Here is a 17,112-nt window from a genome sequence, read left to right on the forward strand (position 1 = left end):
GGCCAGAGGTTCTGGAAGGAACTGTGGCTAAAAAGTGATGTCTTTCCTCTGGAGGGCGGCCATGTTGGCTCAGACGGGTGCAGTGTGTGTGATGTCTTAACCCCTGGAAGGCGGCCATGTTGGCTCAGACGGGTGCAGTGTGTGTGCTCTGCTACTACCCAGCCGGGTAATGCATTATGGGTACTTCTGATTTGATTTTCATTTCAACACGGTGCCATGCGTCAACATCACTTTAACATACATCGCTCTGTCTCTCTTCTTTCTCGTGTCCTCACATGTAGGTATGCACACAACGACGTGCAGACACGTATGTGGGTGTACACACACACACACACACACACACGCTAACACGGTGGTAATTAAAGTGGTAATTAGTGTTCAATAACGATGGTCTTTGGTTTATAGTAGCAAGTGTTAGCTGCAACATTTGGTAGCTGACATTAGCTTAAATTCTTGGTACTGTAGCTAGTGTCATTGCTAATGCTAGCTAACGGCAAAAGAGAATGTGATGCCAGTAACTAGTTACTCTAATCTGATAACTTTTTCAGTAAATAGTAATCTAATTTACTTACTTTTTACAAGCCAGTAATCTGATTACAGTTACTTTTCCAAGTGGCTGTGCGTTACTATTTAGTTACTATCTCATAATGCTGATGATAAGAAAGCCAGGGGTACAGTCAGCTAGACCGGAGATGGGACGTGCGCTCGCCCACGCACTCACACAGCCACACACACATGAGAATAACAAACTATAATACCATGTTTTATATTACACAACGGTTTTACAATTTTATATGCATTTTCTATTTTATTTCGTTTGGGAACCACTGTCCTAGAGTGCCTGAGCAGTGGACAGCTGTGACCTTATATGGCCTGATGGCTGATGACGTCTCATGATGACCTGTCTGAGCAGCCAATCATGATTTATGACATTATGCACTTTCAATAAAGCATTATTTAAAAACAAAACAGTTTCTTATGTTGTGGCAGCAGCAGGGGGGACGACGACGACTTCGTAACCTAGTTACTTTCAAAGTAACTAAGTTACTTTGATAATCAAGTAATCAGTAAAGTAACTAGATAACTTTTTAAAGGAGTAATCAGTAATCAGTAATCAGATTATTTTTACAAGTAATCTGTGGCATCACTCAAATGCTTCGCATCGCGGGATGACGGCTTCTATACCACATATAGTTCTCCATCAGATGTCTAAATTACAGCATTATGATCTCAATCTAAGAATTATGATCAGAGTTGTCAATAGGGAGAATTAACATAGTTTCTATGTCAAACAGAGGTCCAGCATTCTTGCCCACCTTAATCCAGCCGCATCCTCACCCTGCTTAACCCGTTCACTACCACACTACCAAAGGGTTAACCCTTTCACTGCGACAATACAGAGGGTTAACACTTTCACTGCCACACGACAAAGGGTTAACCCTTTCACTACCATTACAGAAGGTTAACCCTTTCACTACCACACTACCAAAGGGTTAACCCTTTCACTGCGACAATACAGAGGGTTAACACTTTCACTGCCACACGACAAAGGGTTAACCCTTTCACTACCATTACGGAAGGTTAACCCTTTCACTACCACACTACAGAAGGTTAACCCCTTCACTACCGCACTACAGACGGTTAACCCTTTCACTACCACATTACAGATGGTTAACCCTTTCACTACCACACTACAGAAGGTTAACCCTTGCACTACCACACTACAGAAGGTTAACCCTTTCACTACAACGCTACATACAGTTAACCCTTTCACTGCCACACGACAAAGTGTTAACCCTTTCATGACCACACTACAGAAGGTTATATTTCGTATCTGGCTTATCGCGTCCCGCTCGTAAGCCTATTGAGATACCCCTTATCTCCTGTACCTACTGTACTCCACCACGAAAACAACTTGTACACCCACACCTGACCGGGTCCCGCCTCTATGGAGGCGTAGCCTATAAGACCATGGCCATGGTCACCAACACACCCTTCCTCTATTTTCGTTCCATCATATTGGATGCAGTGCACCTTATGTAACTAGTAGTATGAAAAAGATTGGAGGAATTGCGTAATGTTGAAAGCTTACCGGAGGTTTGTTGCCCCTGGCATCTTCGAAGCATGTTCAGCGACACGGCGGGCCTATGTTGATGTTTCCTCGTCTGACGACAGCAGATCGAGGGGCAGCGTACATGGTTTGGCTATCGGGCCGGCTTGTACAACGGTGAGCCCTGTGTCATCAGGCACGGGTATTAGTGTTAGAAATGCTGGGTTGTTGTTACACAACCATGTTGTGTGTCGGCGCCAGGGGGGGATGGTTTGGTGAACGTTCACTGCGGTGAACGGGTTCCAAACGGTCCTGCAAGCGTGCTGTTAAACAACTAATGCTAGCTACATGCTAATACTAATGCTACATGCTGAACACTACTGCTACGCTGTTCTAATGTCTCCGCCGTGAGATGTTGTCACTTCTCCCTCCTCTTGCCCGGTTCATCAAAGAAGGTCAGTCGGTAGCTGTTGTGGGGGTTTTGCTGAGTCCTATTTACCTTTTTACGGGTAAATGGGTTGACAACAGGGTAGGCCGTGGCTAGGTAGCCTAGCCAGGTACGTTACCTTTGTGTTCCGGCGGGGTCTGTTGAACGGTGTCCCCATCTGGGAGCCGATGCGTGAGCTCGGCGGTGTAGCAGTAGAGCTATACTACTGCAGGATGGGACTTAACGGCGGGTTATGGCTCAGCTGGCTAGTTCCTATCCACATTGGCGTCGGGTAGTGGGGCTATGGGTCCAGCCGACATTGTAAACATGTTGCGTGTTTGTGCGCAGGCGGTTGTTGATCTGGGTTCCACATCGCCTCACGCTAGGCTGTAGTAGTGTAGTGGGCTACTGTTTTGTTCTGTCACGCTGCTATGAGAAGGTCTGTCTATGCTGCAGCTTTCTCTCCTCTCAACCATTCATGCTGACGGTCAATCGGTGTCTATTGGGGGAGTATGCGGGGGGGGGCTTTGTTTACCTTTTTTGGTAAATGGGCTAAGCTAGGGCTGGTGTGCTGTTGTGAATATTTTGAATGAAGGCGGGACTAGTTAGCTCTGGTCCGCCTCCCCTTAACGTGTGTATATGGGCTTGCTCATTCTACAGTATTTTGTGGTTTAGTTCTTTTATTCATTTAACCCTTTCATGGTGCACACCACAGTGGAGGTTGCTGTTTGCAACCACCAATGGTGCTCCGTGTTAACATCAGTCCTTTGCTTTTGACATATTGAAACAGTGCCCCGCCCGGCCGACGCCATGGGTGGGTCGGCCTGGCGAGTGGCTGGTGGGCTGCTAATGCCTGTACCGCCACGGTATGGAATTGGCAGCGATTAGAACTGTGTTCGAATTGCTGTTTTTTCTATAAAAAAAATGGTGTCTGGTGGCGGGGCCTTGAGGGCAAGCCGACGTCGACACATCGCGGGAGGTTGTTGACGTTATTAGTTTTGACCTAGCCGCAAGCTATAACCGCTCAGGGTTCCCCTCTCCGCAGGGGATTTTGGTCTTCTGCTGGAGCGCGGGCGGTATTGTCCTAGGCCCCACACCGCCTCACACCGCACAGCCAGAAGAAGAGAGAGCACGGCCTCGTCAGCGGCGATGACGAGGCCCTCGACAGGCGGCCATGTTTTCCCCCGCCAGAGGTATCCTGGGCGTTGATTCGACAGGTGTCCACAAGGCCGACAGCCTTGGCGGCCGAGGGATCGGCCATGTTGGATGGGTTCGGCTTGAACAACAAGCCGTCACCGTCCTGCCGCGAGCAGCCCGCTCTCCGATCACTCCCTTCCCCAACACCAGCGGAAAAAGTGGGCTCTGATTGTTTCCTTTGGCTGCGGGCCGCGTGCCTTCGTTGAAGCGCGGGCGGCCCCACTTTTCGCTTCTCATGGGGACAGGGGCTGACACCCAGTTGATGGCTGAGCCTGGGTCTGTCCGTGAGAATGTTGTGCTGTCAAGCGGCTCCCACACCATAAGCTGTGTTGGTTGAGCCTGGTGTTACGTCTGTCAACTATAAGTGTTGTCAGCAGGGGGGCTCGAAACCTTTTGAGGCACACAGTGCGGGCTTCCCCGGCCTCGCCTTCGCCAGGCCAGGTATCATGTTGGTGCCTCCCACTCCTGAAAGATTGGCAGTGGTCTCGCAGGCACGTGTGATTTGGGTGGTAGTAATATCACTGCAGGGCTACGGTGTGTAGGAACCCATGGGGTCCTTACACCTTACATGTCCGGCTGCAGAACAACTCCTCAGCATGTTCTGGAGGGGTGTTCAGTGGGGGGGCTTTTTTCACCTAGAAAGCCCCCCGTATCAAACCGGCCCTTTCTGTTGGGGTCCCCCCTTGGGTGCGATTGCCTCATGGGTGGTGTCAGGGTCAGATGTCCCGACACAGAACGCTCTGCTCGCACGGTTCCAGGGTTGGCTACGCACAGCGGGTGGGACCGGGCCAACTATCTACAGTTCCTGGCGGACCTGCGCCACATGGCGGCGGGTACGTTGGGAGTGTCATCACATATGACTACGGCAGTACCATATGTCGAGGTGGATGGAGAGAACGCTGAGGCGGGGACTTGTGTTTACACAACCCCACCCGTTTTCGGGTTTGGTACAGACCCTATTGTCAGGGTCTCCAGCAGTGACAGCTCTGGTCAACGAGATCCAATCTCTGTGGACGAAGCAAGCCATCGTCGTGGCGTTCTCCTCCCGGTGTTCTCTGGTGCCTGAGAAATCGGGAGGGGGGGGTGTCAGACCCAGGCTGGACCTGTCCCATGGGAAGGTTCAGCATTTTTTGGGTCGTCTCCTACCTGTTGAACACTGTCAGGTGGGGGTCTGGTTCTCCTCCATAGACCTGTAGGATGCGTATGCGCATCTCCGATATTCCATCCTAGGGCTTACCTACGCTTCCTTTGCAGGGTTAGCGTATGAGTACCAGAGGCTGCCGTTCGGTTTTCTCTGGCTCCCGCATCTTCACCAAGTGCATGGAGGCCGCACTGGGGCCTCTGCGTCATCAGGGGTTACGGAGTGTATTCTGCCCTGACGACGTTCTGGTCAAGGTGGATTGTCAGGTCTCGTACCAGGCAGGTCCCTACCAGCCTGGGGTTTGCTATAGACTGGAAGTAGAGTACTCCTCTTCCCAGTCAACGGTTGGAGGGCTATGGGCATCCCTCTCAGAGCGTGTTGTCAACACGCTCGGGAGGTTCCGTCCTAGAACGGTTACGGCGCTGTCTCACGTCACGTTTTTCACCGACGCCTCCCTCTCTGGTGACGCGTCGGGCCAACGCAGTAGGGGGCAGCTGGCAAACCATGCTGCCCGGTCTGCGCTACGTTCAATGTGTTGGTATTGAAAGCGGTCCTTCTGGTCCTCAAACGGTGTTGATCAGGATGGACAATACGACGTCAGTGTCGTATATCGACAGACAGGGAGGAGTACGCTCCCCCCGTCTGCACCAGGCGGCGGGCGGCTGGCAATGGGCGTCCTCCATCTGCGCGGCCTGAGGGCTCCCCACATCCCCGGCAGGATGAATGTGGGTACAGGTGTACTGTCGCGGGGCGGTCCTCATCCTGACGGGTGGGGATTACGTCCGGACATAGCCAGGCAGGTCTGGGACCGATGCCGTGCCGCCTGGGATTCTTCCCCATACATCTGTTAGGTCAGTTGTTGGGACGGGTACGTTGAGGGGCGCAGGTTCTTGATCCTGATGGTGTTACCATCCGGAATGCGCATGCTCCCTCCACTGTCGCGCTTTACGCGGGCAGATGACGTATGTTCCAAGTGTGGTGTAAGGCGGGGGGCCGGGACCCAGTCTCCTGCCCCCTGGATGCTGTCCTTAGTTACCTCCAGTCTCTCCTTGATAGACTGTCGGCTTCGACGGTGAGGGTATATGCAGCAGCTATATCCTCCTATCATGAGGGATTTGAGGGGATGTCTTGTTCAACGTTTCCTGCTTGGCGCTCGACGCATTAAGCCGGTGCAACGCTCCTTGGCTCCGACTTGGGATCTTCAATTGGTCCTCGGTCGGTTGTCCTTGGCCCCGTTTGAGCCGCTCGAGCAGGCGCCGTTGGAACAGCTGTCGTTCATGACCGCGTTCTTGCTGGCCGTCACCTCCGCTGAACGTGTGGGTGTGCTTTGTGCTCTCTCGGTACGTTCAGAGTGCCTGTCTTTCGTCCGATTGCGGTGCCACTCTGCGGCCTAATCCTGCCTTCGTGCCTGTAAATATCCGGAGTTCTTCCGCTCCAGGGATATTGTGGTTCAGGCGTTTCATCCGCCTCCTCACGCTAGTGAGTTAGATGCGGGCCTTCACCTGTCATGTCCGGTCCGTGCTTTGGGATTTACCTCAGCCGTACTCAGGACCTCGGGGTCACCGTTCAGCTTTTTGTCTGTCACGGTGGTTCTCATGCCGGTAAGGCACTATCGAACAACGCCTGTCCCATTGGTTGTGCGAGGGCATTGCCCTCTGCTACACGTTGGCTGGGCAGGATCCCCCTGGGGGCGTCAGGGCGCACTCCACTCATGGGGTGGCTGCCTCTGCCGCTCTCCTGGGTGGGGCTTCGGTGGAGGATCATGGTCCTCCCCGGGCCCCTTTGTAAGGTTTTACCTCATGGACATGACCGGGGGTTCTGTCTCCCAGGCGGTTCTGGGGTCTGTGGCCTTTCCTGCTTCCCGTCCTTTGGTAGGGTAGCAGGAGTGTGTGGGTATGGGCCACAGTGTGTTAGGTCACACGTGGTTCCGCCTGTGCTGTGTGTTCAAGGGGTTCTAGTTCCCTCTTGCTCGCACTCAGGTGGAGTTGACTGCGCCCCCCCCTTCATTAGGAAGGATGGGGTGACAGGGCTCCCCGAACCCCTTAATGTGGGTTTACGGGTCCTCAGGGGGTACATTTGTCGGGTCTCGCGTCCGCTCTAACCCATATCTCAATAGGCTTAAGAGCGGGACGCGATAAGCCAGATACGAAATATAACGATAGGTTATGTATATAACCTAGTTATATGAGTATTGGCTGAGCGTCCCGCTCTTAAGCGGCCCTGAGTTCCCTTTTGAGGGATCTTTTACTGGAACAGGATTTTGGCAAGGAAGGGTGTGTTGGTGACCATGGCCATGGTCTTATAGGCTACGCCTCCATAGAGGCGGGACCCGGTCAGGTGTGGGTGTACAAGTTGTTTTCGTGGTGGAGTACAGTAGGTACAGGAGATAAGGGGTATCTCAATAGGCTTAAGAGCGGGACGCTCAGCCAATACTCATATAACTAGGTTATATACATAACCTATCGTTATATTTCGTTTCAGACGGTTAAGTGGTAGTGAAAGGTTAACCTTCTGTAGTGTGGTAGTGAAAGGGTTAATAACAACCCTGGGACTCCTGTCCTCGGAGGTCCATCAAAAGCCACATAATCACCCAGATATTCATACTGAGTATTTACAGTTTGCTTTCGGGGGCCCTGCGCCGTGACTGAACAGGTGTGAGCGTCACTACAGTAACTCACTTCTGAAGAACAACTGGATGATATGAGGATGGAAGAGATGAGAGTTCTTTTTAGCACAAATTCTTTACACAACACATATATACATAGATACAGTACTGTATGTATTAACTTCCCATCGTCCCGTTGTCATTGGATGACAAAAGATGCATATAGTACAATCCAAATGTCTTGGATTACCCCAAAGTAAATACTACTGGACTCAATATCATTATGAAAAGTTACGCATAATCTGAATGCACATGTGCACACTCACACACACACGCACGCGCCAACACACACACACACACACACACAAACACTCGCACGCACACACACACACACACACACACACACACACACACACACACACACACACACACACACACACACACACACACACACACACACACACACACACACACACACACACACACACACACACACACACACACACACACACACACACACACTATACTGCATCCCTGGCACCACAGCAGCAGCAGTGGCAGCAAGAGGCGGGCGACCACAGGTTTCAACACATCCTCCTGCCAGCCAATCAGAGCAGGGCGGGGTGGTCAACAGCAGGCAGCTCACCAAACCAGACCCAGATGGCCGAGCGGCCCGGGCTAGCTGGCTCTAGCAGCCTTCAGCTCCAATTTACTGACTGCAATGGACCCCCCCCCCCCCCCCACACACACACACATATAATGTTGCTAACACCTACACACACATTCATAAATGCAGATGCACAAACAAGCATGCACGACACGTGTATACCGGTGTGTACGCAATAATGTCACGCAGAATGCAAACATACCGCAACAAACACGATATACCTATGCACTGCATGCGTACAGTACGCACACAGGCACAGAGTACAGTACGCACACAGTCAGTCACACGGAGAAACACCACTACGTAATCCTCTATGGATCCTCTTGTAAGGGGAGGTCTGGGCCTCGTCGTAATCAGTAGCTTCTCACAGTGCGAGTCTACATCCATTTATGTGTGTGTGTCTGTGTGTACAATTGTGTGTGTATACAGTTATCTTTTTTGGCTCTCTGCTTTTTGGTGGTTGATTACAGGCCTAGATATACTATGAACCATCAGCCTTGCTTACAATAGGCATGGGCTTGGTGGCCATGTTCGAGTGTGTTTGACAGGACATGGCAGATCTTAGATACTAACATGGGAAGGAGAGCACAGCGTCTGAACTGTGACTGACTGATCTCTGCAGTGGTTTACAAAAGCAGTCATAAACACTGATAAGAGCTGAGGGAAAGAGTTCCTAGTCATGAGAGAAAGGCCATTTCCCTGGTTTGAACTACTGGCTAAAGGCTAGGAGAACCCAGTGTGCGTGTGCGCGCGCGCGCGCGCGTGTGTGTGTGTGTGTGTGTGTGTGTGTGTCCTACACGGTAGAGCAAAGTGCAAACTACTCTGTCACTCCATTCTCACCCCTCTCTCTCTCTCTCTCTCTCTCTCTCTCTGTTTGCGGCCCCCGCCAATGAAGCGGCCGGCGGCTTTGAAGATGAAGGATGCCGCCTCGTGAAGGTGCTCTGGTAATCTGCTCGAACATTAGCCAGAGCCTCAGCCCTGTGTGTGTGTGTGTGTGTGTGTGTGTGTGTGTGTGTGTGTGTGTGTGTGGTGTGTGTGTGTGTGTGTGTGTGTGTGTGTGTGTGTGTGTGTGTGTGTGTGCGCGTGCGTGTGTGCGTGGTGTGTCAGGTACCAGGGGGGGGGTGGGGGGGGGGGGGGGGGCATGATGACAACCTGAGGAGAGGTATACATGACACATCCCTATTTTGTGTTCGACAGACTTAGGCAAGTTTGAAATGAGAAAATGAGTCATCGCGCGTGGCTGCTATGTACACACATGAAGAGGAAAGACAAAATGTGACGACTGATTATACAATAAATATTTGAGCAGATTGGTCTCGCCCATCCCCCCCCCCCCCCCCCCCCCCCCCCCCGTTCACAGGGCTGTTTACATTTTCGTGTCTGAAGTGCGGAGTACGTAAACACTATATAATCCTTAAACACGCGAAGCGACTTATTATCAGGAATTATCTGCAGTTTGTTCTCCCGTTCCGTCAAGGTAATCTACAGCCAGGTTCTTTGAGATGGAAACCTTATGACGAGGCCTCCGTGACTCAGCTTAACCCTTTCACTGCCACACTACCAAAGGGTTAACCCTTTCACTGCCACACGAAAAAGGGTTAACCCCTTTCACAATCACACTACAGAAGGTTAACCGTCTGTAGTGTGGGAGTGAAAAGGTTAACATAGTTTATTCTTCTCTACAGTCAGAAAGCCATCCAGTTGTTACATCAAATAGACAGAAAAATGGAAGGGGAAAAAAATCAACAACTAATTTTCCCTCGAAGCAAGTAGTTGGAGCATTTATAAATCCAATTATCAGAAGGGGTGTCAAATCGAGTGTGTCAAAATCTCCTCCACCACATGTTTTGCACCTGTCAATCAGAATATCCCCGGAGCGGCACCTGGGAACATTCTAGAATGCTGCATGCATTCATCATAGAGTGATCCAAGTGTATATTTTGATGTAACGAGGCGAGACAAGCTGAGGGAGAGAGAGAGAGAGAGAGAGAGAGAGAGAGAGAGAGAGAGAGAGAGAGAGAGAGAGAGAGAGAGAGAGAGAGAGAGAGAGGCAGAGAGGCAGAAGCAGAGTCTCTCTCCTCCAACAGAGATATAGAGGGATAACAACAGCTACAGGGAGATCCACAGACAGAAGGTTTGGAACGGGGCTAGAGGGCTGTGAGACTCTGCCAAGTGACTGATATGCTATCGCCGTGCCAACAGAGTTCTGCAGTTCTGGGGCTGAAAGAAAGGAAGGGCGGAGGGGGAGGGGACTCCTTCTGCCCCCCCCCCCCCCCCCCCCCCCCCGCCCGATACATAGTTTTGTAGCAGAATAACGGGAGCCTGGCGAAAAACCATTTCACCGCAAATGTCACCAAATCTACCCCACTGTCCAACAGCCCCGTGTACATGTCACCCTACCTCTCTCTCTCTCTCTCTCTCTCTCACACACTTTCCTCGTCGTTCTCGCCCTTCCATCCATCTCTTCCATTTTATCTAGTGTCGCCTCCCTCCCCCCTCCTCCTCCCGCTCCTCCTCCCCCCTCCTCCTCCCCCTCCTTCCTCTCCCCCTCCTCCTCCTCCTCCTCCTCCTCCTCCCCCTCCTCCTCCTCCTCCTCCTCCTCCTCCCCCTCCTCCTCCCTCTGCTCTACTTGGTTCTGTGTTGCAGTGTCAGTCCCTTCGTACTGCATGCCTCAAGCTGTCTGTTTAATCTTCCTGAATTATTCAAGGCACCCCCACCCTCTCTCTCTCTCTCTCTCTCTCTCTCTCTCTCTCTCTCTCTCTCTCTCTCTCTCTTTCTTACCCCCAAAACACTTGCAGCGATTCGAAGGAACCTGCGGAACTGGAAGATATTTGCTGATTGGGGGAAAACTTGCAGTGGAACACAGCCTTTGCGTTAATTTGCGCTTAGAGAATTTTGCCCTCTGCATTCTTTTCCGAGTCTGTGTCACCTTCACTCTCTGAAGTTTCACGCTTTTGAGTTGAGTGAGAGTTGTACATGTGAGTTCACTGATTCAATTATTAAAATGATCTCGAGCACCGCCCTCTTTTCTTGATCCCTCCAATCACAACGGTTGCTTGTCCAAGACAAACTTTGTTAAGAGGACGTGCTGGGGATTCCTTAGAAGCGATGCTGCGATCTTCTGCTCTCAAAGCGATTCCAACTGCAAACACAAACTCATCATCAGAATTTCTATTGAACGACGGTTCCCCTATACTGTCTCCTCCCCACTCATTGCATTAAAAAGCTCTCCTACGGCCTGCTCTATGGGGAATCAATATCCCAAATGGACCAAGATGCACACTCAGTAATATATGAAGGTCCTAAGGTCCAGATAAACCTAATCAGCAAAGTGCTCCTCGAGAAGGACGAGTACAACCTGCGGCGGAAGGGGTTCGTTGTTTTTATTATTTTGGGGGGTTTGTATGTTTTTAGGTAGAGGTCAAACACACTCATGTCCCCTGCATCTGGAGAGCTTGCATCGGTTCCAACTCTCCCCACATTACCTGGGTATTTATAGCACACAGAGACACACCAGTGTTTTCACATAACTGCATCCTTATGGGGGGGGGGGGGGGGGGGGGGGGGGGGGATGCAGACCGATGGCTCTCTGAGTGAGTGGCCACTCTGGGCAGTTTGTAACATGAAGCTTCCGGATCTCCGAGAGATCATCACTCTATTATGAACACACACACACACACACACACACACACAGACACACACACACACACACACACATACACACACACTGGCAGTGACTTGTCATGCCACCCATCCACCACCCGCCCCTCTCCCCCTGTTCCCTGCCCTCACACCGAGGTGTCAGGCAGGGCTTTCTTCTCTTTGAGAGGCGGTGTTTGCTTTAGAACACACACACACACACACACACACACACACACACACCCTTTACCGCGCTTTCTCATTTCCATGGCCAATCTGAAGACACACACACACACACACGCATGCATTCACTCACTCATGCACGCATGCACGCACACACACACTCACACACGCGCACACACACACACTCACACACGCGCACACACACACACACACACACACGCACACACACACACACACACACACACACACACACACACACACACACACACACACACACACACAGTGTCTGATGGAGAACCCTGCAGAAATCATCCCAGAGGAATGTGTTGCTAAAGAGAGTTGCCTCGCTGACAACATGATGGATGCAGTGAGTGACGGTCCTTTGTGGCTCCACGGCCAGACATGCTATACACATGCTGGTTCAGAGAAAATAAAGTGTCAAAGATATTCACAGTGAGGAAGGGGGGGTGGGGCAATTCATTCCTATCAAAGAGGTTGTGTCTAAACAGGCCTTTTCCAGCATGTGTCACTGACTGTGGATGTGCGACATGAGAAGAGACTTATCTATAAAAACCAACCGACTATCGTGGATTCATCCGTCATCCGTCGTGAGACTGGATCATTATGGGTAGAAGATTGGATAATATAGGACTGGACGTGTCTACAGCCATGTTTCTTAAATGATGGGTAGGATCCAAAATGGTTCCCCATAAGACCAAACAACGACTATGTTTCAATGCGTTTAGGTAAAGGGTAAGACTAACTTTACTCAATTCAGGCCCTGACCCGGGATGAAAGAGCATAATAACGCTGTGGCGTTATAGGGTATTTGAAAGAGCAGGGACAGAGAAACGGCCCATTGCAGCCTCCGTCTTGGCCTTTTTCATTTCCTGAAAGACATTGTCACCTCTCCGGGGTGCACTCTTTGCTAGTTGCTACAGTCAGTCAGCGAGTGCGTAGATATTTCCACAAAGCCTCCGCCTGTTGATCTAACAACGTGTTCACCTCTGCCACTGGGAACGTCTCCGAGTTTTTGGAAATGGACAAAACCAGCAAACAAAAACCTTTTAAACACCTGCCATGTGTCAAAACAGCCGACACATGCCACGGGTGACTGTCAAACAATATGGCTCTCAGCAGGCCCGCTGCGGAATGGAAATACAGACACGGGGAGTTTGAGTTGGTTTGCGTTACTGCAGGTCGAATGTGTCTGTCTGTGATTGTATGCAGCAAACAGAATGGAGCCAAGTTGTGATTTTTGATTATTATAATTTTTGTTTACTTTTGATCGCTATCATCGCCATCATTCTTCTCACCCTCCTCCTCCTCTTCCTCATCCACATTCTCCTCTTCATCCTCCGCCTCCTCCTCATCATCATCAGCAGTAGTAGCAGCAGCACCATTAGCGTATACTGCCACAACCATATATCTAATCAATTGTTTCAATGATTGTGTGATCCTTGTGATTCTGAGAAACATTTAAAGTAACTGCACCTACGAGCTACAGCACGTATAATAAGTAAAGCGTGGTCTTCTCTGGTATTTTAGTAGGCGGGCTCGCGACTCGAAGGCCATGTTTCAAGCTTTTACGTCAAATAAACACAACTAAGTCCAGTTCTTCTGTCACCCTGCATAAGAGTGACACACGGCTACAGGATTCCCCTTTGTTTTCCCCCCTTTGATGAGTTGTCCAATCAAATCTGTGTGATTCACTGGAGTTCTCGAATTCTAAGATAGAGTTCTTAGAAAATGTTTGAAATAAAAGATCAAATAAATAAAACTCTCTGAAAAGGGTTTAAAACTGTAAGCACAGCATCCACGACACAACCGCATGTTTGAGATTCTCTTAAAAAATAATAATGTTTAAAGCACATGAGGTTGATTTTCAACCCCGTCTGGTCAAAATCCTATCATGTGCATCCTTCCTGAAACCCAGCTAAATTGTTAAAGCAATTTCATTCATCCAGACAATTCAGCCTAACAAAAAGCCTAAAGCTCAAGCCCCCAGCCCCCCCCCCCCCCCCCCCCATCTCCTTCTGTGTCATATATGCACCTTATCTTTACAGCACTGTCACGTTGAAACGGATGTACCCGGCCGCTGTTCCTGCAGTAAGTGTGAGTGTATTCTGTATCACTGTCCTGGGCTGTAATAACTACTGTATCTTTGATGTCTGTGCCGCTATCTGGCTGCAGCTGATGAAACAGCCCCGGCTCAGTGTTCAGAGGGCGAGCACTATAGTAGCAGCACTAGTAGTAGCAGCAGCACTTTAGTAGCAGCACTAGTAGTAGCAGCACTATAACAGCAGCACTAGTAGTAGCAGCACTATAACAGCACCACCAAAAGAAGCTGCATTTATCACACATTACAACTTCGTCTCATGGCTTGATTTCTAATGAGAGCTTGGAATTAATTCCATGGAGACCTATTAAAAGCAGTGAGAAGCCTTTTAAGATTTGTTTTGGGGTATTAATCAATCCAAGTCTTTTAGAGGCCTCTGAGGTTCAGTGCATTCATTGATAAATACCATAATCATAATAATAATTATTATTATCATTATTATTATGATAATACTCAAATAAAAACAAAAATGTTTGCTATCACTATCTGTCATTATATATGAAATGCTAATAAAACCAAATTGCATTAACACCTCAAATGTTGATGAGGGTTCTATAGTTGACCAATCAACTTTGAAATAACAATAATTACATAATAATAATAATAATAATAATAATAATAATAATAATAATAATAATAATAATAATAATCATAATCATAATAATAATAATAATAATCATAATCATAATAATAATGACAATGATAACAATAACAACAACAACAATAACAACAACAACAACAACAACAACAACAATAATAATAATAATAATAATAATAATAATAATAATAATAATAATAATAATAATAATAATAATAATAATAATAATAATAATAATATTAATAACATAATTTTATCATGAGCCATAACCACATTAATTGCTGGCTAACAATTTTGATGAATAGCTAATTGACTTTGATCTGGAATAGCAAATATGCATTCAATTACAACCGCTGTGGGCTAGTCATAAAGGTTTTCAAATCAATTAAAAAAGTATGGTTTTATTGCAGCGGTACAAGTTTAACCATGAGAACCATGTCAGTGAGTGATGAGGTGCAGAGTGGGCCCGTTTGAGGTGGTCGAACAGACTCTGTTTGAGCTATAGCCTAACGGCTAAATGGACTATACGGCTTTCAAATTGGAAATCCATGTTGCATGTGACTTAAATGTGGACGTGCGCCATAATTTCTTAAAAGGAAGTGGACCTCAATGTGGTTTTACTGAGAGACCAGCTTTCGGTTTGATACATTTTTCAAATTGGCTACATTACTAGCAGCAGCAGCCTTATAGACTGACGGAATGAAATGGCAGGTGATAGCTGTATATTATTATAATTATTATATTATTGTTATGATTATTATGAATAATAACAACAATAATAATAACATTAATAATAATAATAATAATAACAACAATCGCAATTCACATTATTTTTCAAACTAATCTAAACGTTTCCGTTTTCAGAAAGCAAATGATTGGACAGAGAAAACTTACAAAAGTAAATAGACTGTGTGCTAAGAATGTCATGAGGCAAAACATTTACAGTTAGAAAAGTGCCCATCATATGTCATTGTTTATTATTATTATTATTATTATTATTATTATTATTATTATTATTATTATTATTATTGGAAATATCCTCACAGTACTATTGCAATTCAAGCCACATAGTTAGGCGACCTAAACTTCCATTAAAGAAAATATGAACCCAATTCCCCCAATAGCAGTATACTCTAATATTCTATACATTTGAATCAATAGGAGTAGTACTGAACACATGATTATAGGAAAACAACATGTTTGGATGAACTTACTCACCCACGCATTCGTTGGCCTCCCTGGCCGTAGCGCGCTGCCACGGCCGGTCGTAGTGGAAGGGCTTGCACCTGTCGCACTCCGCCCCCGCGGCGTGGTGTTTGCACTCACACACCAGCCCTCCATCCCGGTCCTTCACGCACCGCGACGCGTGCCCGTTGCACTTGCACCTGCCGCCGACCTGCAGGTCCGACACCGCGTAGAAGTACGAGTCCCGGGCCAGCTGCGAGTCGTCCTCGTTCTCGTCGCCGAACGTGTGCAGCCGGCTGAACGTCACGGTGATGTCCGTGGCCGTGACCCAGTCCTGGAGCACCGGCGAGTTGTCGAAGTCGTGCGCCGACGGCCTGCCGTCCAGGGTGCTGAAGGCGATGAGGCCGCCGGACAGCGGGTGCATGTCGGTGTGGGAGTCCGTGCAGAGCGCCTCCTGCTCGTTCTGCTTGGTGATAGCGGCCCTGCTGGGCTTGTTATACATCTTCCTGCATTGGGTCGAATAAAATTGGAAAGGAACCCAAGTTTTGCCATAGTCCATAGACTTAAAAATAGCCATAGATTCGGGTCGCGGTGAACAGAACTGCAGGCTCACGTAGGTGACCTCGAACTTCTTGCCCAGGGACAGTGTCACGGTGACGTTCTGCGGAGCCTGGAGGAAGTTCTCCGACCGCCAGCAGGTGAGGTTGTGCGGGTTGTTGAGGTCCGTCAGGTAGGCCGGCGGGTGGTACTTTCTGGGGTCCGTGGCGTCGCACGTGTGGCAGTTCCTGTGCCTGTCGTCGCCTTTCTCCCGGACCACGCAGTACCGACTCGCCGTTTTCCCACAGGTGCTGGAGACTCGCACCTCCTTCCCGAAAGCAGAGTTCACGAAATCGGGGATGCACCGTCGCGGGTTCCCGTTCTCGTCATAGCACGGGTCCGGGGGAGAGGTCTGCGCGGCGAACACGCTCATTCCGTATCCAGCGGCGCGCACACCCCGCGACATCAGGGACACCACCGTCACCACGGTGACCACCACGTCCACAATCAAAATCATTATTATTTATATTCCAAGGTGACCGGGATCTCTCTATACGCTGAAAAACACAGCCGTGGGGGGAACAGTGAGAAGTTTGTGATGATGATGATAACGTATTGCTGCTAACTTGAAGAGAGAAAAACATATATCAATGCATTTAATTTGATTTACGCATACACGTCATTTTTAGACAAAAACAATATTTCGAAAATTGTCAGTATTTAACACATCTGCTAATAATTAACGTAACAATATAACTGCCAGG

At 48.8% G+C, this 17,112-nt stretch overlaps 1 protein-coding gene across 1 annotated transcript in view; it reads right to left on the reverse strand.

The window, feature by feature from the left end:
- LOC311231759 (netrin-1-like) overlaps positions 1-16,781 on the reverse strand; it is a gene marked incomplete at its 5' end in the record, with an annotated part of 123,266 nt that extends 106,485 nt beyond the window's left edge. The window contains one exon of the mRNA XM_084318382.1: positions 15,845-16,781. Within this exon, the coding sequence (XP_084174508.1) occupies positions 15,845-16,781 (937 nt within the window). The remainder of the gene's footprint in view (positions 1-15,844) is intronic.
- Positions 16,782-17,112: the final 331 nt, after the last annotated feature.

This window comes from Notolepis coatsorum (assembly GCF_963971535.1).
Source record: "Notolepis coatsorum genome assembly, chromosome: 7".
Taxonomy (NCBI): Eukaryota; Metazoa; Chordata; class Actinopteri; order Aulopiformes; family Paralepididae; genus Notolepis; species Notolepis coatsorum.